The 23,480-nt window shown below is 43.6% G+C and overlaps 1 protein-coding gene across 3 annotated transcripts in view; it reads left to right on the top strand.

Moving 5' to 3' along the window:
* The window catches only part of PLS1 (plastin 1), a 75,897-nt gene that overhangs the window by 13,804 nt on the left and 38,613 nt on the right, over positions 1-23,480 (top strand). The window contains exons 1-4 of one of the 3 annotated variants that reach the window (XM_026650188.2): positions 2,148-2,294; positions 3,837-3,912; positions 13,612-13,720; positions 21,704-21,867. In XM_026650188.2, the coding sequence (XP_026505973.1) occupies positions 13,651-13,720; positions 21,704-21,867 (234 nt within the window). In that variant the 5' untranslated portion in view covers positions 2,148-2,294; positions 3,837-3,912; positions 13,612-13,650. Of the gene's footprint in view, positions 1-2,147; positions 2,295-3,836; positions 3,913-13,611; positions 13,721-21,703; positions 21,868-23,480 lie in introns of those variants that run through there. The other 2 variants (XM_026650189.2, XM_026650187.2) reach the window with 2 other exon arrangements.

A 23,480-nucleotide genomic window follows, 5' to 3' on the forward strand; every position in this document is an offset into this window, starting at 1 on the left:
CAGCTTGTGTGGTAGTGGATAAAAGATTGATAATGTGATCTAAGTGTAATGTGAAGTCTCAGAAAACAGAAGGCAAGTAGAACCCAGCATTTATTATTTTTAAAAATCTCATGATTCTTTCAGCAAATCTTATGATTTGCAGGGGGACATAGAGACTGAATCATGATTTTTGAACACTTGGGGCTGTCATTACTGCTTCAGGATCTATTTTCTGTTCTGGCACTAGCTGTGCAGTGCTGGGCTGCTGCATTGTATAGTTTACTATGCCCATCTGTAAATGGGTATAATATTTTAAACCTATCTCACAAAGTTTTTTTAATCTTAATATTTGTAAAATGCTGGAAGATCCTTAAAAGGTATTATATGAAAGCAGAGTGATATTATTGGGTCAAATCTTGAGTTTCTGATTCAAGTTTTACTGAGTCCTTAGGCAAAACTCTCAGTGAAGTTAATGCCTAAGTACAGAATTTAGGATTTGTCTCATTACCCAATATATATCTCTATGATATGTATGCTGTAAATTCCTATTAACAGTAGTGGGAGTTAGTGCATAATTCTACCTTCATGATGAGAGAATGTATCTGCATAAATCTAATTTAAACTGAGAAAAGCAAGGACATTTAGGGTTGAGGCTGCCATTCCATCTTTTACTCATTCCTGGTATTGCAGTAAACTTGATATGTAAGATCACCGTAGGCATAAAAGGGTGACTTGAAGACACAGTGGCAAAGGGATTGCTGCAGGTGTAGACTGTGGAAGGGGAAAGATTCTGGAAGAGGGATAGGTGGAAGGGCAAGAGAGATCGGCATAGCCTATGTGGGTTGTTGGGGGAAGAAGGGAAGGCCTCGATGTACAGGAGGGTGGGGGTGGGGGTGGGGCTGTGGAGGAATGTTGGGCAGCTTCCTCTCTTCTGCTCTCTCCCCATTAGCTTCCCCCATTCTGTCCCTATGTTCTGTCAGTCCCTTTCCCCCCATTATGTCCCCTTTCAGCCCCATTTCTTCCCAGTCCCTTTACCTCCCTGCCAGCAACACACAGCACCTGTCACCTCTTAATTCCCTCATATCTTGGGCTCCACATTGACCAGACACTCACCAGGGGACGAGTGAGGGGAGGCAAGGAGATTGCCTAAAACCTGGCATCACAGTTGCTCCCCATCAGCCAGGAGAAGGAACTTTAGCTACATACCTGTGTGACATAGAAGCTGGGATAAGGGTGAATGTGAATAATAATCTTCCTATTTGTAGGTTAAGTCAAATTGTGCTATAATTGTTCATTTATGTAAGCCGTCAAATTTAGATTTTATTGGTAAATTATAATGCGTGTTTGATTTATAGTCAATAAAATATAATGACATTTTTAAAAGAACAGACATTTGGTCTATAAAGGAGACATATTACCTATTATGTGCCACACCTGTCCTGATACACACCAACTGAAAATAACTGAGATTCCATGTATGGATCACCAGCTACTGATAGTCTTACTTTAAAGAAACCCAGGAAGTTAATCAATATGGATTTGCAGCTAGTGATTTTGAGCTTTTTCTTAAAATTTCCCTCAGGTAGCTCTAATTGTGGTAGCAAGAAGGGGGAGCTGTAATGTTGATGAGGTGCTGGCAGCCACAGCCGTTTTTGCCATCCTGTTACCTAAACTTGCAGTTGAGCTGGGTTAAAGAACATGGGGGTAACAAGCACTGGTGCTGTGTCTATACTAGAGCTGCCACATTAATACCACCGATGGGGCTGCATCAGTGGTAAAGCAAATGCAGAAAACTTTAAGAAAAAGCTCCATATATACAAAGCCAGAAGAGGAATAGGTGTCTCATTTTGCCATTTTACCCTTTGCACCTTCTGTAACTCCTCACCTGATAAAATGACAGTAACTATTTATGTTGTAAGAAAAAGAAACAAATATATAAAGAGAGTTTAAAAACATTGATTGTAAAATTTTTTAGATGGCAAAATAAGGTAATTTATTGTATTTCAAAAGCCAAAGAAGTTCAGATTCTTACTACATCTGCACTTTCATTTTCCTTCTCTGCATTTTTACTGACATACTGACATAGGTTAAATACCACACCCACAGAGTAGGTTGGACTTTTACCAAGGCAAAGGTCTTCTATGATAAAACCGAGAGTTGGCAGAACCTTTAGCAGACTCCTTTTTTTTCCAAACATTCACTTTGGGGAAGAATTAATTGGAATCCTCCAGTACAAGATTTGCAGTTGATCTGATTGATTTAACATATATCTGGACAGTAATTTCCTGGTGGTGTTTAGTTGTCAACTAATACAGGTATGCTAATTAATTTATCTTTTTATAGCACAAACTGGTGAGATAATGGTTTGGGCCATAATCGCTCTATTATCTACATTGGCGTCTGTTCAGCAGGGAAGGAGATTGCAGGGGCACAAATTTGTTAGAACCTGGCTTGAGCTGGGAGTTGAAGGTGGTGCAAAGAGCAATTGTAGCTCAAAAAGTGGTCAGCACCAGCCAGGAAGGGGTGCAGCCAGGGAGCTGGTTACTTACCATAGTGGTGATTTGCTGTGACACTTCTGGACAGGAACTAACCCCCCGCAGAAGAGACCTCACCAGCTTCAGTCCCTCTATTTTACTATTATTCTATCAGATATTTTCAGATTATTTACAGTACCAGTATCCTCATAATGTCACAACTTCAAAGTTTTAAAGAGGCCTGTAAATGGTTCCTGATTTTGATATTTTGAAACTGTTTTTAAAGATCTGTATAAATCCAGGAGCTTTATACTACCATTGATTCACAGCAAATTCCTATAGAACAATGGCAGGATGTGACGCATTGTTTGGAGAAATAATAGTTTTAGCTTGTGAGAAGATTCCCTTGCTGTCCTGGAGGCAATATACATTATTCATATTACCTGTGTGATCTTAAGGCAGCTAAAATGTCTGAATTATGCCCCAACTAGGTGTGTAAACTGCAGAAGTTACTGCTCCCTTTCATAGCAGTAAGGTGCATAGTGTTTTTTGTAGATATCTTTTTTGAGACCCACGTGGACTACCTATCATTATTTCCTACTACTCTACCCACATTTTCACATACAGTGCCCCCATTTCAGAATGCTGCAGATCTTCTATGGACAATGTGCACAGTAGCATATCAGGGATTGTTGTGGGAGGAAGGAAGAATGGTCCAGTGGTTAGGGCTCTAGTTTACTTTCCTCCTCTGCCACAGACTCTCTGCTCTCAATTCTAAAGTTCTGCTCCAGTGACTCCTGGCAGCCAGGAGGAGCAATTTCCTGGAGAGACTTCCCAAGCACCTGCTGTCCTGGCATAGAAAATGCTCAGTGCAGATAGAATCTTTGGAGAATTTTGCTGCCACCTTCTAGCAACATCTGCTGAGTATGTGCAAACAATAATTTTCAGAGGCTTATTATAACTCAGTTAAATTTGGATGGACTTTCCTGGGGATAGCAATAGGTACATCTGATTCCAGAGTGACTTTCCAGCCACGCTCCAAAGCATAGAGGTGATAGAGCTTCTTAGTGAAACAGTTGTAGGAATTTTCTTCCTTTGGAAAAACAATGTCTTTTTCCCTAACCCCATTCGCAGGACAGCTAAACCACTTTTGCTGAAACCTTTAAAAAATTCAGCCTAAGCAGAAACCCAGCATGAAAAATTTCAGCTCAAATGGTTAAAATTTGACAAAGTTATAAGCAGTTGAAAACAGGATCTTATAATGCAGAGTGTTTAGACAATCTTAACTGTAGTCATCGATACCAGCTCTGCCTGTAATAATAATTCTGAAAGAATGTTATCTTAATGTTGGCCTTGCTGCATTACCCAACCTTTCTATTTCAGTGTTTTCTTACTGATGCTGAATACAACAGTACAAAGCATGTGTATGCTGAGATCCTCTTGAATGATGTATGCTAAGGTAACTGTGTGAAGCTGATACTACTGATGAATTTGCATAGCTGTTCTATGTACTCAGCAGGCAAAGGAGACTTGAGGCGTTTTGTTTAAGTGAAGAGCTCGCTTTTAAAAATGATTGTTTGCCCTTTTGTACAAATTGGCTTGATTCTGATCTAACAATCATTAATTTTTCCTTGGAGTGATTCCAGTAACTAAAGTGGAGTTGCTTCCAGTTTATACCAATGTAAGTGAGATCAGAATCAGGTCCATAAACTGTGATCTCTAATTTAGAAAGGTCATTATTTGACTATACCAATTCTTGACCCACCCATATTTACTTTTAAAGGTCACATACAGTACAATGGAAAATGTTGATCATATTATACATCTCAGAATCGCTGTGCTGAATGAAGAATGAATAACTCTTGTGTGTGAATTCTATAGTTAATATCATACAGCACAAGAAATAAGTTTTATTTACAGAAAATACATTTGTCATGAATCATTTTAATTAATCTGGCTAATCTGCTTCCAGGAGAAACCAATACATAATGCTTTGGAAGAAGGAGAAACACACCAACTCCCCCACCCCCAGTAATGCATCTGTCTACTTTCATAATGCTGTACATGCAATGGATGGGAAAATTCCATGTTTGATGAATTTATATCTTGAAGCATCACATTTGATCAACCATTATTGCACTGTTTTTCAATTGCATTGAATATCTTCTTGTTCTTGTACTATGAGACAGAGTAAAAAAGAGGAGTTTGTCAGTTTGTACTCGTATGTTACATAATTGAGGATAATGTACCTAAATTGTGCCTCTGCATCTCCAATCATCAGGAATGCTGATAGAAAAGTAGTTTTTCATATATAAATCTCAACATATATCTAATAGCCTTCACTGACTTTTTCAGCTGTCTTAAAATTAATTGATCAAATTTTGATGCACTCCTTCAAGGGTAGGGATGCCATTGAATAATATATTGTTATATATTTATTTTGTGTGTGGTTTTCTCTCTTTTTAAATGTACCCAAGCATCCTACTTGTTCTTTTAAGTGCAATTGCATTCTGGGCAGACATATTCTCCAAGGACACCTATGATTTTTCTTCATAGCACTCACTGTTAAGATCCCATTAGTCTACGGGTTATGAGAGCTCAAGGAATCCTTTGTTATGTGTATTATTTCCAATGTAAATGACATCTGCGACTATGATGCCACATTCCCCCAGTGTGTTTAAATCCATTTGAAATTTCTCCAATCTTCAACAATTTATACTAATTGAGACTATTAAGTATTATCAGCAATGTTCATAAACTCGCTGGCTATTTTTGTCCTCCATTTGTGTCAAAGAAGCCGAAAATTTCAGCGCTAAAAATTGAACGTTGCCATTTATAGAATCCTATTGATTAGTATGGATCTCCAGTGACGCTTTTGCAGTAATTCATCCTTCTGCATTGTGAAAGGATTGACTTAGCTGACCTAAAACATCCTTTCCCGTTGAGTATCATATCAAGTCTTGAATAGTTCCAGTCAAGCTACCTTTGTCTGTAATCTCTTTGGAGCAGGAGCCTTGTCGTCTTATCTTTCTGTGATGCAGCTGCTGGTAGCACACTATTGTCTCTATTTGAGTAATAAAATAGTGAGAATTCTGTAAGTTCCTGGGTAACTTGTTCCACTGCCTAACTCTTCTCATCGTTCCCATGCATTTTTACTATGTTTAATTAGCATTTCCCCAGGTGCTGCTGCAATGTAGTATTATCTCCTGTTCTATTCTCATTGTCTAAAGAGAATAACTGGTGTCTGTTCTCTTTGCAAAATTCCTTTTGGCTGTTTAGTAGTGTTATGTTTACTCTCATATCATGTATTATGGTGGAAGCCCTCCCCAAATTAATGGGTAAAGCCTTCCCCTCTTCTCCTTCAAATGTAACCTCAGGATTCATCTGCAAAGTGGCTGGAGGTTTGGGGATTTTTGCTTCTTTATGATATACACAGAAGGCCTGAAAGATTTTTGTTTGTTTTTCTTTCTAGCCGAGTTTTTTCTGATTATTTTTTATTATGGAAAGAACAGGAATAAGTCCAGGCTTCTCTGGTTGTGCTGTAGGGCCTCCTGTAGGATCTCCGGGATGTGTACTGTTACAATGGAAGCAGAAGTTTGCTTTGAATGGGGGAACAGAGATGCATAGAGAAACCTGAACATCCTAAGCACCATGCTAATCCTGGCGAGCAGGGAGTTGGGGAGCATAGCTCTGTATGGGGAGCATGGGACGATCAGGGTGTAAGGGATAGAAGGGGAAGGAGGATGGGTGCTCTGTGTGGAGAGCGCGTTGAGGTACTGAGACTCAGCCCAGTCACCCTAGTTCCTACCTGCTCCCTGGCACTGCATCGGTCACACCAGCCTCTCTGGGTCCTGCTCTTGCCTCTCTCCCCAGCAGATCCAGAGTCCCACTGGGTCTGAGAGCATGGAATAGCTCACTGAAGAATGACACAAGGGTGGAAACAGAGATTGGCTCCCACAATATTTCCACTATGAGAGCACTAACCCCCACTGCTCCCCCGGTTCCACTACTCCTGTACTAGTAGCCCTTACATTAAGGGACAGGGGTGCTGAATCTTTCACAAAGACTTAATTGAAGTTAAGTAGACCTTAACAAAACCAAAACAGAGTTTTAAACATTAAACAAAATCTTTTCTTCTCTTGATTGCTCAACTTTTACTTTCTTGGCACTTGTGTCACCGTTTCACTAGCTTGCCGGTTATCAAAGGTTGTCTACGCTGCAAAAAAAGATCCACCACAGCAAGTCTCAGAGCCGGGGTCAACTGACTCGGGCTCATGCTGCGGGGCTAAAAATACCAGTGCAGATGTTCGGGCCCAGGCTCTGAAACGCATTGAGTTGGGAGGGTCTCAGAGGCTGGGCTCCAGACCAAGCGCGAACATCTACACTGCTACTTTTAACCCCGTAGCATGAGCCTGCGTCAGTTAACTGGACTCTGAGACTTGCTGCACAGGGGTTTTTTTGCAGTGTAAACGTACCCATAAAGTCTTCCAGGAACTAAGTTTCTCATATAAAAAAACATACAACACTCTTTGAAACAAAAATCCTTATTTGTACACTACATAAAAGCAGGGCAAACCTCCCCTTTTTTTCCCTTTTCAATTAGATTGTAAGGTTTTATTGCATAGACCTTGTCTTCCTGTAGGACAGTGCCTAGTACTGATTCTCATCGGGGTGAAACCCTGGCTCCACTGAAGATAATGGCAAAACTCTCTGACTTAAATGGGGCCAGAATATCACCCTAGAGCTGTAATACACATATTCAATACTGACATTTAGTTTGCATGGCTCCCCACAGCACACATTGTACTCAAGATTAATGTAAAATCCCTCTGAAAACTGGTTTTGTAATGATCTCACTGCTGGCTAGGAGAAACTACCTTTTTTAGGAAAGCATAAAAACTGTCATTGAATCAGACCTGAGCTTAATTAATAGAGATTCCTGTTTCTTTTGACTCAAGAGAAGTGATTTCAGAAAGATTGATCTGTGCTCAGCACATTCGTTTAAAGAATCCTAAGTAAACTGAAATACGAATGCCAAAGGTTAAAGTACAATAATATTGTACTAAACCATACAACAGTCTCTGTCTCAAAGCCTCAAAATACAGAGACAGAAGCCCCTTTGTGCCTTTTGTAAATACCAATAACATAAAATGTTCAATACTTAATTTAGAAGCTGTAATTTTTCTGAACAACATTCATCTGGAGAATTATGTTAGCCTGCTTCCGATTTCGAATAGGGAGGATGCAAAGCTATAATGAGGAAGACTGGATATTTGCACCTGGCGTAGGAGAGGTGTGTCTTTAGCAACAGACAAAAAGAACAGTCACAAAAGAAAATGGGCTCTGCAGGCAGCATTTGTCATGTCCATTATAGTTACAAAGGCAGCTGCTGCTTAAAAAGCAGGCAGATGAATTTGAAACACAGGCTAGGGCAGAGCTGGAAAAAGCAAATTGCCAATTGCCTGCAGGGAGAGGGGAAACTATTGGGCCCTCTTGCCAACTCACGGCTCTATTTTTTTCTGGCAGATTCAATGGTGGGTGAAAAAGAGAACAGGAGTTGCTGTTTGGCCTCCTTACTGTATCCTCAGTTGTCACTCAGCCGAGGACACTCCAGGAACATCAGGGAGGCACCAACACCACTCTCTCTCAACCATATAGGGACAGCTCTAGGAACCACCACTGCAGGGTCTCCCCCATGCACTCAAGCCACACTCTGGGTGCAGGGTACAGGCAGTAGAGCTTTTGGCCAGGCTCAGTGTGTGCCCATTGAGTAGAGAGGGCAGGATTTCTCAGAAGGGGACATGCTTCCTGGGACTGGCACTGGCACAAGGGCTGGTGGAAGGACAGAGAGGAGACAATATGTGCTTTCACAACTATTCTAGGGCTGCAGAGGCTTGTTCAGCCCCTGGCACAGGCTATAGGAACACAGGCAGAGCATCCCTAACTTGTACTCCAGTTGCAACATCCTATATGTTCTATACCAGGGTGCGGAGTCATACTGCCCATGCCTCTTCTCACCCCTTTCTCCTCTGATTCATGGTGGGGGCTCCTGCAGAAGCACCTCTGGGCCTGGCCTATAGTCACCTCATACCAGAAGTATTTGTAAGCTTTGTCTTACAGCTGCCCTACTGGTAACTGGTTCAAAGTGGCCACAGGCCAGTTATGAATCAGGCCCAGTACAGACAGGAGACATGACAAGCCCAGAGTGATTATTAATTACTGTGGGGTTTGCAGAAGAAGTGTCTTTAGGAAGGGCTTGATTGTGGAGGTACATTATGCCAGTTGAAGAGGATTGAATAGTTTGCAGCCACAGCACTAAAGCCACACAACCATCAAACAGATTGCTATCTATCAATGCAAAGTGCACCCATCTCATGACAGAACACACTTGCACATTTCCAGACTTCATTTTGAAATCCCTATTAGATCAGTAGTTTTGATCTTAGAGCTTGCTATGTCTGGGCTCCCAAATGCATCTTCTCTCTCCACACAAACAGCTCTTAGAGGACTATTGGTGTCCCCAGTGGAAATGGATACAATTCAGAGCTGGATCCAGATCCGAATTTCTCCAAAACTGGGATAATGGGATTGAGAGTTTTGTCTTAGATTATAATAACTAGAAACCTGCTGTGAAGTTCAGACCTGGACCTGAACTTTCCAAGAGTTTGAGGTGTTCAGGTATGGACCTATGTCTGAAATTAAGTCCAATATTTTTACTGGGTTCAAGTACTACAAAAGTTGTCTGATTCGACCATCAGTTACTTGAAATCTTTTTATATGAAATATTAGCCTAATAAATACTTAAAAGGTTTTGGATCAACTAAAATAAAGGGAAGTTATTGTAGCAAATTAAAGATTTAAACAGCTCTCTGTTACAGTGAGTCAGAGTTTATTTACAGCATCAAAACTTTTCAGAAATCTGTTTTGATTCTTTATTTAGAGAGTAATAAAGTAAAAAGTAAGATCTATTTCTAGGATGCACATAGAGGACGTCAACCCCCACGATATTTAATTGCATAGAATGACTACGGAGGCTGAGCCAATCTAACTTAAGTTAACTGAAAGACTTCCATTGATTTAATAGGCTTTTGGGTCAGGCCCTAAATGATGTTCTCGCAAGAGTGAACTTCCATTAATATTTTATTCATAACAAATCTGTGCTAAACACACTAAAGAGAGAACTGCCTTGAAGAGTTCAAAATGAAAGAAACGTAGCATAAAACACATGAAGAAATCAAACCTGGTTAATAAGCAAGTGCAACTATTAATGCAACAGAACCTTGTGAGTCTTGAGGCTACTTTTGGGTGCTAAAGAACCTGCATATTATGTCAGGCATAAGTTATTCATTGGTTTAAACAGAAGCCAATACTGGAGCTGTTTATAATAGGAGAATCTGGCACACTTTAAAAATGGTACTTTGATAGCTAAAAATAGCCATTTTCTGCACCCCAGAAATTTAGTTAAATCATGTTGGCATTTCACTGATCAGCATGGTCATCTGTAATTCTATCATATGATATTTTAGGCTGCTCCTTGGAAGAAAATGTGTTGATCTTATTTATCTGTTTCATTCAAGGACACAGGTTTCTATTTTTAGTTACTCATGTAACCTACATATCAGAAATCAGAGGGTGCAATTAATCTGAAATAGAACACAAATTATGAACAAAAGAGAGTGAAACCAATAATGATCATATATATCAACTTGTGAGCAATTATTTCTGTTGAGATTTGACCAGTGGTTAACTAGTGATGTAGAGGTGTTGCAGTTCTCTGCATCTGGCTTGCTAAATATTTAATCTTGGCTTTGATGGTCTAATCCTGCTCCTGAAAGGATTGTCCCGACCATTATTGCTGTTTCACAGGACATTAAGTTTCCCTGGGCACTTGGATGTGAAGGTTAATTTTTTTTAATTTATCTATATTTTGCAATTTTTCAATGTTTAGTTTAATGTCCGTTTTATATATTTATTAATTCAGGCATCTTACCAGCCTACTCTTCCTCTGCACTTCTGAAAGGCCTGCATATGTATGTGTATGTATGTGTAGAAAAAGAGAGTTTATACATTGCAAATGAGTTTTGCAAAATGCAGTTGTGTGGAATAGCATTTAAACAGCTAGGATCTTTTTTATCTAGTTCTTATCTGAGATCCAGTGACAGGTAGAAAAGAGACTTAAATCACCATCCACACAGGGCCAAATCCCATCTTACTCATGGGAAGTAGTTCCAGTGGAGGCAATGGAAATACTCTCTTGAGTAAAGTGAGCAGGATCTGGTTGTTTATTGCCAAAACAAGGCTTTAAGAATGCTTTAGCTTTCTTATCTGATGTTATAAAGCAGGGATCGGCAACCTCCTGACTCTCAGTCCAGTGTCCAATCCATTGGGCCACATTGCAGTTTTGAGAAAAGAGTACAGTTTAGGACATTAATCATTATTTTTGTGCACCTGCAATGGAGGTGCAATTGCTTATAGCAGCTCTGAATTTGACTATTATGATGCAAATCCCGGTCCCACTGAAATTAATGGGAAGATTGCTAGTGACCTAAATAAAACCTGGATTCGACCCTTAGTGCACTGCAGCCTTGATGTACTGGACAAGCTTGACCAAGATACAAATCTGTCATTTTCTCTTTTAATAAAAGTGAAGATTCAATATTTAGCTGTAGGGACTGTTGTGAGCTTTGTGCTGGGGCAGTAGGGACTGCTAACAGCTGCATATAAAGAGCATAACAACAAGAAGATGGGTGGTCCAAAGGCCTGAATTTGGGTGCACAAATGGGGCTTTTATGCTGCACAATTGCAGGTACAAATATAGACTTGCATATTGAGAGAATGGGATGAGGTCCCTTTGAAAATGTGGCTTTAAGAACAAGGGTCTAAATTATCCCCTTTCATGTTAAAATCCATGGGAGGGGGCTCAATGGGAGGAATTTTCAGGGAGGAACCCTCACGGAGTTTATCAGTCCTTCCCTGTGAGGATGGTGTTTGGTCTCCCATGGAATTGGCTATGAGGCCCACCCCAATGTGACGTTCCCCTCTGGTGTTATCTGGACCGGTGATCTGCTAGGTCACTCCAATCCTTGACTCTGGGAGCCAGCCTTACCCTGCACTGCTGTGAGAACCCCCACTCCTGGGCTGTTCATGTACAGCCTCTGGCGTGTAAGCTGCTCCCAGCTACTTGCAACCGAATGACACTAGCCAATATCTCCAGTCCCAGACACAACCCTAGAAACCTTCGACTTGCAGTGCCTATGCCTGCTGGACGCTGCAAGCTTATATGAGTTTGTCAATTTAACAAAGAAATTGATATGTATCAGGCTTGTTATCCCAAGGAGAGCCTCTGACACACTTCAAACCAAACGCACTGTTTCAGGTAGAACAAACAAGCAAATGTATTAACTATGAAGATAGATTTTAAGTGATTATAAGTCAAAGCAGAATAAGTCAGATTTAGTCAAATGAAATAAAAGCAAAACGCATTCTAAGCTGATCTTAACACTTTTAATGTCCTTACATACTTAGATGCTTCTCACCACAGGCTGGCTGGTTGCTCTTCAGCCAGGCTCTCCCCTTTAATCAGCACTTCAGTCGCTTGGTGGTGGTGGTGTCTGTAGATGTAGGTGGAAGAGAGAGAGAGAGAGCATGGCAAATGTCTCTCCCTTTTATCTTGTCCTTTCTTCCCTTTTGGCTTTGCCCCTCCCCCGCCCCCGGAGTCAGGTGAGCATTACCTCATCGCAGTTCCAAACTGACCAAAGGAAGGGGGGTGACTCCCTCTAGAGTCTAACAGATTCTTTTGTTACTGCCTAGGCCAGCGACTTTTGTTCCTGTGAGGCTGGTCTGGGTTTGTCCCATACCTGCCCTGATGAGGTGTGAACTGCCCCTCTGCTCTTGGAGAGTTTTTGTTTGGGCTTGCTTTAAGCCATGAGGATACATTTTCAGCCTCATAACTACATACATGAAATTATAACATAACTTTATATAACATTACTGTAACAATTACTATAACATCACTATAACAACCATGCTCAGTGCATCATGAGACTTCCGAAGACACCCAACATGACAAACTTTGCATTGGATACCACACAGTCATTTTATAAAGATGAACATGGGGGTGTAGGGTGTTCCCCGAAGGTACAGGGTGTCACACCCAATCCCTAGGGAGCCTCAGGAGGCCAGGGCCTCTTTAGCTGCCCTGATCTATGGCAAACCCGATGGTACCTGGTAGGCAACTTGATTGGAGCCAGGCTACCAGGAACTCCCCATGTCTGCTGCTACCCCTCGAATGTGGTGCATGTGGGGGGAGGGAAAATAATGAAGTCCCAGACTGTATTATTTTTCCAGCAAATCTCCAGGGGGCCTGCCCCCAAACTGCCCAGTCTCCCTCCATTCTTCAGTGTGAACCCCAGACCACACCAAGCATCTTTAATGGGGTCTGGAGCAGGAACAGAATGGTGCTATGGAAGAGGCCAACACCCACCTTCCTCCATGCAGGAAGGATAGAGCTAGATGCAGAGGGTCCCCTGTGCATGGATATGGGGGGATGTTCTCTGAATTAAGATTTGTTTCCACACAGCTATCCTAGGCCATTTTATAGGGCTCGATCCTGTGAATGCTGAGCATGCTGGCTCTAATTGCAACAAAGCACTTAAGCTTGTGCTTAACTTTCAGGATATGAAACAGCTCATTGAAGTTAAGTGCTTTGTTGGATCAGGGTCAGAGTGCTCAGCACCTTGCAGGACTGAGCCCATAGTGCCAATCATTGTTATACATTGATAATCTGTTGCAGTTGGAAATGAATTATACTGTAGCCTGAGATTTCTGAAATTTGAGATGCCTATTTCATAATGAAAAATTGCTCAGTGAAAACCATGCAGATTATAGGTACATGTTTATACTATGCAGAGTGAAAATGCAGGGTGTGTAAAAATAGGTGTTGCTATTGTAAATTCTTAGTCATTGTTACAATAGAGAGAAGTGCTAGATGTTTGATATTCTCAAAAGTTCTATTCATAGCACTATAGGTGGGGCAATCCTGAGAGATTACTTTGAGGACATAGTACCTCTTATGCCTATTTACAAGGTTCAGTGACTTAAGTAAGTGCCTGTTTGTAATTGATGCTTTATTATAACACCGATCATTTATTATTGCTAGGCATAAGGAATTGAAGACAACTGGTGTCTCTGTCAGAAGATGGAAAACAACATGACCACAATTTCTCGTGAAGAGCTGGAAGAACTCAGAGAAGCATTCAGTAAAATAGGTATGTTTTCTAGATGAAAGAAAATAATCAGCATGCCGTGAACAATATGAAGCTATACAATTTCTTTAAAAACGATATCTTACAGGGATCATGTAATGTTATACATTGTATGTTTAAAAACACCATGTCTCCTCACTGGCATTGCTAATAACCCCTAAGAAGATAAGAAAATGAAAGAATTTTCACACTATTTTTAATTATTTATTTTTTAGCACTAGCACTTTGTTGCAATGTAAGGTTTTAAACACAATGGGTGAATGTTTAAATGCAAATAAAATTCTATTTTAGTTGATCTAAAGAAGACTCTTGAAAACTTTTATTTTAGTATTAGGTTTTGGGCTAAAACCAACTGGCAATTTCCTTTTTCATTTGGTTACAGGTTTTAGTGGATTAATAACTAGTTCTCTTGCACCAAGTTAAATCTGATTTACATTTCTAAGTAACCTGAACTTTGTGATCCTTGATCTTGTCTTTGTAGAGAGTAAGTCTTGTTAATAAATAACTAAATATAATTTCATATGCTTTACACGGTCTCTGCAGGTAAAGCCTAAGGCTATGGTCACAGTACAGCTTAGGTTGATATAACTTATGTCGCTCAGCGGTGTGAATAAGCCACACCTCTGAACAACATAAGTTACACCGACCTAAGCACCGGTGTGAACAGCGCTATGTCAGTCAGATCGCTTCTCCCACTGACATAGCTATCACCGCTTGCAGGCACTGAAGTAATTAAGTCGACAGGAGGAGAGCTCTCTCCTGTCGGCGTAGAGCAGGGGTCAGCAACCTTTCAGAAGTGGTGTGCCGAGTCTTCATTTATTCACTCTAATTTAAGGTTTCGTGTGTCAGTCATACATTTTAATGTTTTTAGAAGGTCTCTTTCCATAAGTCTATAATATATAACTAAACTATTGTTGTATGTAAAGTAAATAAGGTTTTTAAAATATTTAAGAAGCTTTATTTAAAATTAGATTAAAATGCAGAGCCCCCCGGACCGGTGGCCAGGACCCGGGCAGTGGGAGTGCCACTGAAAATCAGTTCGCGTGCCGCCTTTGGCACCCGTGCCATAGGTTGCCTACCCCTGGCGTAGAGCATCTGCACTAGCAATGCTACACCACTGCTGTAAGCTCTCTAGTGTAGCCATAGCCTAAGAGTAAACATGAGTACTAAGTCATTTTGTACTGTATTAACTGACCCTCACTTCCATGCTACAATTGGAATGCTGACAGACTCCGATCATCAGCGGGCGGGATCGAACCGGGGAACCTCTAGAGCTTAGTGCATGAGTCTCTACTGCATGAGCTAAAAGCCAACTTAACTTACTCTTAGCTAAGGCTGTAGAGTTGTCTCAGTGCCACTAGATGGGACAGAACACAACACCCAGAAGGCGTGTGGGTTACATAATGTCTTTGTGAACATTTAAGTTTGTCTGGTTTACTTTGTTTTCTGTTCTTCCTATTAAATATTATTCCACAGTTTGGATACTCAGAGTAGATATCTCATATTCAGAGTCACAGTAAATGGGTCTGAAATGATCCTGGCCAATATATATGGATGAGTGTGACAAAATGGGACTGTTCTTAATGTTTCCTCTGAATACTGTGTGGGTGCCTCAGTTTCCCCTTTGCATTTCTTAAGTCTCTAGGTGGTGGGGAAAGGCCAGTGTGCATAAATCACTGACACTCTGTCTCCCTGGCAACAAATGGCCAGGGCCCCTCCCCCCCCCAAGGAAATAGCTAAAGGTAAACAAAGAGATCAGGTGACCTCCTGGCCCAGGAAAGAGACAAAGCCCAGAGAAGGAGGGGCTGGAGGGGGTTTGAGAGTTGGAGCTGGCTGGGGAGAAGGAGTGAGGGCAGACATGGGTGTCTGGCTCTCTGAACCCCATAATGGACCCGGCCGAGGGGTCCCGTTCGCCGCTGTACCTACAAGCTCTGTTTTAGACTGTGTTCCTGTCATCTAATAAACCTCTGTTTTACTGGCTGGCTGAGAGTCACGTCTGACTGCAAAGTGGGGGTGCGTGCAGGACCTCTGGCTTCCCCAGGACCCCGCCTGGGCGGACTCGCTGTGGGAAGCGCACGGAGGGGCATATGCTGAATGCTCCCAGGAGAGACCCAGGAGGTGAAGCCGTGTGAGCTTCTTGCCCTGAAGACAATCTGCTCCAAGGGAGAGGAGGCTCCCCGAAGTCCTGACTGGCTTTGTGGGGAGCAGTTCCAAAGCGTCGCCTGGGGACTCCGTGACAATGAGCCTCAGACTTTTTTCATGGATTGCTTGCTGAGCTGCACAGAGATACTTATAACCCCACCGTAATTGCAGGCAACTAAGATTCTAGAGCAAATAATTAATAGATCCTTCCCTACTAACTGTCAGCCAACCAGGCTCAGAATCCAAAATAAAGTGGAAAAAAGTTGACACTAGAATTTGGGGGTTTAGCAATCAAACATCAGTTGAGAACTACATATTGGGGTATTTACCCATGAATTTGGGCCTCTCATCAGCACAGCTTCCATAATTTCTGAGAGCAGCCATAATCACAAAGCAAATGATTTTATAGAGGTGGAAAAGTAAATCAATCCACAGAATACAACAGATATGTCAGAATCTAGTGGCCAGGAATCAAACACATAAGTTTAAAGGAATCTGGACACCATTTTGAGAAACAGTTAACTAAGAAACATACAAGGGCCAAGTGGCCAGTCCAAACCTCCTTTCCACCCCTCTCCCCTTCCTCCTTCCCCTTGACGCTTTTCCCCTTTTTCCCCCCCACGGTTTTCATGCTTTCCCTCCCTGCCTTGTCAGTGTTGTCTCCCCCATTAGTTGTAAATTATTGATTCAGTTGATTTTACAGTTTAATATTAAAGTTATTAAAAAAGTTTTTGCATGTGTATGTTATGCTGTGTTGTATGTTACAGATGGCAATTTTAAATTTATAGTTTTTATTTTTTGTGTCTTTTTTGGTTTGTGTTGATTTTGGCCAGTGGATACATTTAATGACAGGCCCAGTAACCATGTCCCTTGATTTATCCAAGCTCCCCCGGCATGCTGCCGTGGAAAAAGTCCCTACTAAGAAGTGCTTAACTTCATGCAGGAGAAAGGAGTTCCCCCTCTGCATTCAGCTTAGTGTACAAGAACATTTTGACAGGATAACTAATAAAACTGCTAAGCTAGCACTTAATAAACTAAAAAGATTGAGATTCTTTCCATGGAGTTTAGTGCATGAACTCTGGACCTATGAGACTTAACCCCATGCAGTATTTATTAATTGATATTTTGAATAAATAATGCATTGAGGGAACAATGCCCAACAGCAAAACAATTTGCTGCATGTCGGGAAAGTGCTGCCACTAGCAGTGTATAAATTTTGCTTATGTAACAATGTGCTTGGTTTAAATTATAAAATATACTTTAGTGCCTGGTGAAACCGGGTCAGACCCTTCATTGCATAGAAAATCTTCCAGTACTTTCTTATAGCATTTTCAAAAGGACTCCCAACACATAATAGAGTCCACTGGAAGCAGGAGGACAAGAGGGTGCAGCAGTACAGATCCCTCACAACAAAGCTAGCTAACAGGTTAAACAAGGTCATTTTTAATATAATAGACATGAGCCAGATTGGATTTATTCTTCAGGGGCCAGTCTCACCACTATCATTAGAAATAAACAACAGATATAGGGCAAGAGACAAAATATATAGGGCAAGTAGTTGCTACCTCTTTGAAACTGGTTGCATCAGGTCTGAATTTAGGCCATAAACTACAGGTATTACTATATGCAAGTGACATCTTGTAAGTAAGAAGAGAATTAATAACAGACCATCCACTCTATTTGAAAGCTGATAGAGGATTTTGGCATAGTCTCAGGATATAAATTAAACTGGTCAAAACCCAAGGTTTTTGCTATTAATAAGGGTTTGTGACCTTGCCAGGGCCATCCTTAGGATTTATGGGGCCCTATGCAGTATTATTAAACTGGTGCCCCTATGCCCGATGGCAGCCCGGGCTTGCATGTGTATTTTAGATAAAGGTGGTCTTTTGAAGGATTTATTTAAAAACTATATGTCTGAAGATCCAAGCATTTAAGGCTAAAGATGAGTACTCAGATTGTGCATCTAAAAATCTATGCAAGCATTTTTTAGAGATGTGATTTTATAATCTTCAGCAACACACTAATGAAATATTTTTAAAGCAAATTTTAAACTAAGGTCCTGTAGACTAACATGTTCTGAGTAAATATTACAATAATGCACAACTGTTTTTGTCAGTAAATTCAGAAACTGACAATATATGCCCGGGGGTTGGCAAATGCCTGTTAAATGGTTTCATTACCACTTGAATGGCTCTTTAACAGTTTCGATGTTGTGCTAATAGGTCTGGCAGGCTGGAAGGCTTTTTCATTTTTAAGTACTAGATCAGTGGGACCACTTGAAAATTGCTTAATGATCTTTCCAAATGTTGTCTGTACTGTTAGCTAACTATTGTAAAGCGCTTTGGATAAAAGCGCTATATAAAAAAACCCTAAATAATTAAAAAAATTTTGTTCTACAAATAAAAGCACACAACTCATATTTTAATATCAGTAGTCTTACCTTTCTAATGCGATGGATGTGCCCTCTCTCCCCTGCCGCGGCAGCCCCCAAGCTGGGGCTGGGAAGGAGGGGGGTCTCTCCCTGCCACAGCAGCGGCAGAGCTGAGGCTGGGAAGGAGGGCCGTCTCTCCCCGGCAGCCGCAGCCCTGAAGCTGGGGAAAGTCGCCTCTTTCTCTGGCCGCCACAGCCCTGCATGTCCCAAATTCCCCCCACCCCCTCTTCTCATCCCTCTGCCCCCTCCCACCTACCCCTTATTCCCCCCAAGCCACCACCTCACCTTACATGTCCCGTCTTCTCCAGGGTCCAGGCACCTAATCAGTGGAGCCACGCCTGCGCGGCTCCACTAATTAGGTGGGTGGCCCTTCATTCTCTCGTGTGCGGCCACCCAGGCGTGCACCTTAGAGGGAACTATCTGCAGACCACCTGAATGGAGCTTGCGGACCACTGGTGGTCTGCAGACCACATTTTGAGAACCACTGTACTATATCCCCTCTGGAGGAAGACTCACAAGGCTACAGCAGCCAGCTGTGGTGGGAGCCTGAAGGAAGGGTCAGAACAGGGATAGGAAGAGGTGGGAGCAGGGCCGTCCATATGCAAAGTACGTCCACACGCAAACTTTTTTCCTGGTGCCCTGCGCAGCTGCATGCTGCTCCAGCCCCTGCCCCACCTCTTCCCCAGGCCCCCCGCCCCAGCCCTGCCTCTTCCTGCCCCAGCTCTGTCCCCACTCCACCCCTTCCCCAAAGCCCCCGCCCTGCTCCGCCCCAGCCCTGCCTCTTCCCGCCCCTGAGGACTGCAGCAGGGCGGGGCGTGCACTCACCGGCGGCGGGAAGTGCAGGGACCCCACATGGAGGCCTGGGGCCAGCCCCCGACCCCCACCCTCGCGGAGGCCTGGGGCCGGCCCCCCGCATCCCTGCGGAGGCCTGGCCCCACCCCAACGGAGGGGCTGCGTAGGGCCCCAGAATAGCTAGGGACGGCCCTGGGTGAGAGAGTGGATACTAAGACCTAAGTGTGCCCCAGATTTTTGGGTGCCCTACGCAGCCGCATATGCTGCATATGCCTAAGGACGGCCCTGGACCTTGCTGTGTCTTTACCTTGAAAATTTAAGAAGGTGCCTAAGAAGTGTATAGCACAATTGGGCCCAGGCCTCTAGGTGCTACCACAATATAAATAATAACTTAAACTGTATGGACCAGATCTTCAGCTGGTGTAATTCAGCATAGTCTATTGATTTCACCATATGGTGATTTACACCAGCTGAGTATCTAACCCAGGGGTCGGCAACCTATTGCACGCGTGCCAAAGACGGCACGCGAGCTGATTTTTAATGGCACGCTGCTGCCTGCCGGAGTCCCGGCAGGCAGCAACGTGCCATTAAAAATCCTGCCCAGCCCAGTCCGGCCCGGCCCGCTCTTCTCCGCCCTTCCCCCCCCCCCCCGTGGGGGCAGAGGGCAAGGGGCAGGGGGCAGAAGCTGGGTCCTGCCGGCTCCCCTGCCTCTTCCGGCAGCGTGCTGGGGTCCTGCCCCTCCTCCTCCTCCTCCTCTCCCTCCCTGCCGGCCGATCAGCTGATGGCCCTTGCGAGGGAGGAGGTCAGGAAGGAGCAGAGTCAGCCTGCTCGCTGCTCCCGGCGGAGGCAGAGGAAAAGCGGGGGCAGGGCCTTGGGGAAGGGGGGGTGGTGGAATAGGGGCATATCCCCTCCAGCCCCTTGCCCTGACCCCCCTCATATCCCCTCTGCTCTGACACCCCCTCACACACACCCAGCCCTCTGCCTTGAGCCCTGCGCCCTGCACACCCCCTAGGTCCCTGCCCTGAGTCCTGTGCCCTGCACACCCCTAGGTCCCTGCCCTGAGCCCTGTACCCCCCTCACATACACTCAGCCCTCTGCTTGACTCCTTCACCCCCCCACAACCCCAGCCCTGACTCTGGCAACCCCACACATACCCAGGCCCCCCCCACGCCATGCACTGACACCTGCACCCCCTCACATGCCCCCAGCCCTCTGCCCTGACTCTTGCACCCCCCCACATCCCCAGCCCTCACCCCATGCACCCCCCACATCCCCACCCCCACTCTGAGCACCAAATGGGAGCTCCTGCATGCCCCCCCACATTCCCACCTGCACCCCTCGCACCAAATTGGAGCTGCCCAGGTAAGTGCTCCACACCCAAACCTCCTGCCCCAACCCTGAGCCCCCTCTCTCATTCTAGCTCCTGGCCAGATCCTACACCCCAACCCCCAGCCTGCTCCTTCACCCACAGCCCCGTGCTCAGTGCACTCCCACCCTCAGCTCAGTGCAGAGAGAGAGGAAGAGAGTGGGCCAGAACCAGGGAGAAGGTAGGTACCCACTGTATGTGGGCAGGGCTGGGACCCCAGACCGGCAGCGGGCTGAGCAGGTCCGGCAGCCAGGATCCCGGCTGGCAGGAGCCGGTGGATGGAACCCCTGAGCGGCAGCGGGCTGAGCCGCTCAGCCCACTGCCAGTCTGGGGTCCCGGCCGCCGGCCCCGCACAGCCCGCTGCCGGTCTGGGGTTCTGGCTGCCAGACCCACTCAGCCTGCTGCCGGTCTGGGGTTCTGGCTGCCAGACCCTTGCCAGCTGGGGTCCCGGCCGCAGGCCCTGCTCAGCCCACTGCTGGCCTAGGTGAACAGAACTCCAGACCAGCAGCGGGCTGAGCAGGCCGGCAGCGTAAGCTCAACATTTTAATTTAATTTTAAATTAACCTTCTTAAACATTTTGAAAACCTTGTTTATTTTACAATACAACAATAGTTTAGTTATATAATATATAGACTTATAGAGAGAGACCTTCTAAAAAACATTAAAATGTATTACCAGCACGCGAAACCTTAAATTAAAGTGAATAAATGAAGACTCGGCACACTGCTTCTGAAAGGTTGCCGACCCCTGATCTAACCTATGTGTATTCCTTTGTGATTAATATATATAATATATGGTACATTCTCAGAAAGAAATGTTGTGTGATAGATGGTAATCTAATTTCTCACTTTCTGATCATTTTAGACAGCAGGGGCTCCAGGCAGGGTGTCTGGGGCGGCAAGCCGCGGGGGGCGCCCTGCCGGTCCCTGCGAGGGCGGCAGTCAAGCTGCCTTCGGCGGCTTGCCTGCGGGAGGTCCCCGGTCCCGCGGATTCGGCGGCAATTAGGCGGCGGGTACGCCAAAGCCGCGGGTGGACCTCCCACAGGCATGCCACCGAATCCGCGGGACAGGGGACCTCCCGCAGGCATGCCGCCGAAGGCAGCCTGCCTGCTGTGCTTGGGGCGGCAAAAAAGCTAGAGCCGCCCCTGATTTTAGACCATCACTCTGCTAAAATGTTCCTTCCCCTGATTGTTGCTTGGTAGTAGTGTTATAGCACAAAATAATAAAAACATAAAAACAATGTTTTCATTTTACAGATATTGACAATAGTGGGTATGTCAGTGATTATGAGCTTCAAGATCTTTTTAAAGAAGCAAGCCTTCCCTTGCCAGGCTACAAAGTGCGAGAGATTGTAGAAAAAATTATAGCAGTAACAGATAGCAACAAAGATGGGAAAATCGACTTTGAAGAATTTGTGTCGGTAAGTAAGACAGTCCTCTCAGGCTACCCTTTAAGACAGAATTATTTGGATTTGGTACCAGAAGGCTATACATGCAGTATGAGATAATTATGAAACTGTATTTTAAAGAGCATATTGTGTGACATGGTGTAGGTTTGCCATACAGAAAACACCACCAGGTCCGGTGTACAGTATGCACTAGGCATGCAATTTAATTATGCTACAGGGATGGAGGTAGGAAAGGACTGTATCACAATATTTATTCCAGGGTATAGGAAAGTCATTCCTCCTGTACTGCTCATTGGTGTTCAGTGTTCTGGAAGGACCACAACTACTGATAGGGCATTAGAAAATCAGCACTTTGAGAATTACAGTGTGTAGCATGAAATTCAATGGGCATTGCGTGTTTCACTCCCTTGGGCTCCTTTGAAAACCCCAGTGTTAGTTCTTTTCTAACATATTACATATTCAAGGTATTGTATAAACTTTGAAGGATCAGTTACCTTGCCTAATAGGAGATGGAACTCTCCAAAGTGCCCAGCATCTCTAGGAAGATGGAGTAGGGTAGCAAAATTAAATGAAATCGCTGGAGAATATTTCGAGAGCAGCATATATAGTAATTATAAACCTTCACTGATTTCTGAATGGGAAGATAGTTATGACGACAGCATGATAGTTGACTGACTATTATGCAGCAACTGGCCACTCTAAAAAAAGTTTTTTAAGAATACTAAAATCATTTATCTCTATTTTTTCCCCAATTCAATAACTGTTTTTAGCATAATGCTGGAAAATTGCTGTCTCCATCCACCCTTTTCTTAAAGGAACAAGTTTTAACAAATAACAACAGAGAAGCAGCTGGCATGCTGGTGCCACAGCCTATATCATGCTGACTAGTATTGTCTGTTTTCTTCTGCTCTCTGTCTGTCTGTAGCCACCCGTCATTTCTTTTCTTATATCTAGATTGTAAACTCTTTGTGGCAGGGACCATCTTTCTGTATGATGCTTCTGCGGTGCCCAGCCCAGTGGGGTCCTGATAAGGGCTGGGATGCCTAAGCACTACTGAATATAAATAAATAATATTTTAAATGGCATACAATTTTTACGCTGCATGACCTGTTCTCTCTAGCTCTCATTGTGGTCTTTGGGTTCCAGTTTTGGGAATAGAGTATAAGAAGAACCATACCCCAGAGAATGCTCCAGCCCAGTACAAAGAAGCACCATATTATTGGAGGTGCTGTCTTTCAAAGGAGATGTAAAACTGTGGTCCTGATCACTAAGTCATTTAAGATCCTATGGTACTATTCATAAGAGTAGGGCATTAACTTGGTGTCCTTGCCAAATTCCAACTTTTGTAATCACATTCAGACTCTAAATTCTCTCTGTAGTTTCAATTAGATAAAATATTATTTGCTTCTGGTCATATAGATCACTGTGCTCACATAACAATGTAGTTTCTCCTCCTGTTTCAGTGCTGGATGAAGTATCCCTATGTATGTCTGCTGGGATCTTTCATAAGATGAGATAATATTTCAAACTTTCTTTCTCCCCTTTACTGGCTTTAATTTGGACAAAGTGTGAGAACTCAGAGCTAGTTCTCATGAGTGCCCTTTTCTGCCTCCTCAAAGGAAGCG

Source organism: Terrapene carolina, unplaced genomic scaffold, assembly GCF_002925995.2.
Source record: "Terrapene carolina triunguis isolate 2854851 unplaced genomic scaffold, T_m_triunguis-2.0 Scaffold88, whole genome shotgun sequence".
Classification (NCBI taxonomy): Eukaryota; Metazoa; Chordata; order Testudines; family Emydidae; genus Terrapene; species Terrapene triunguis.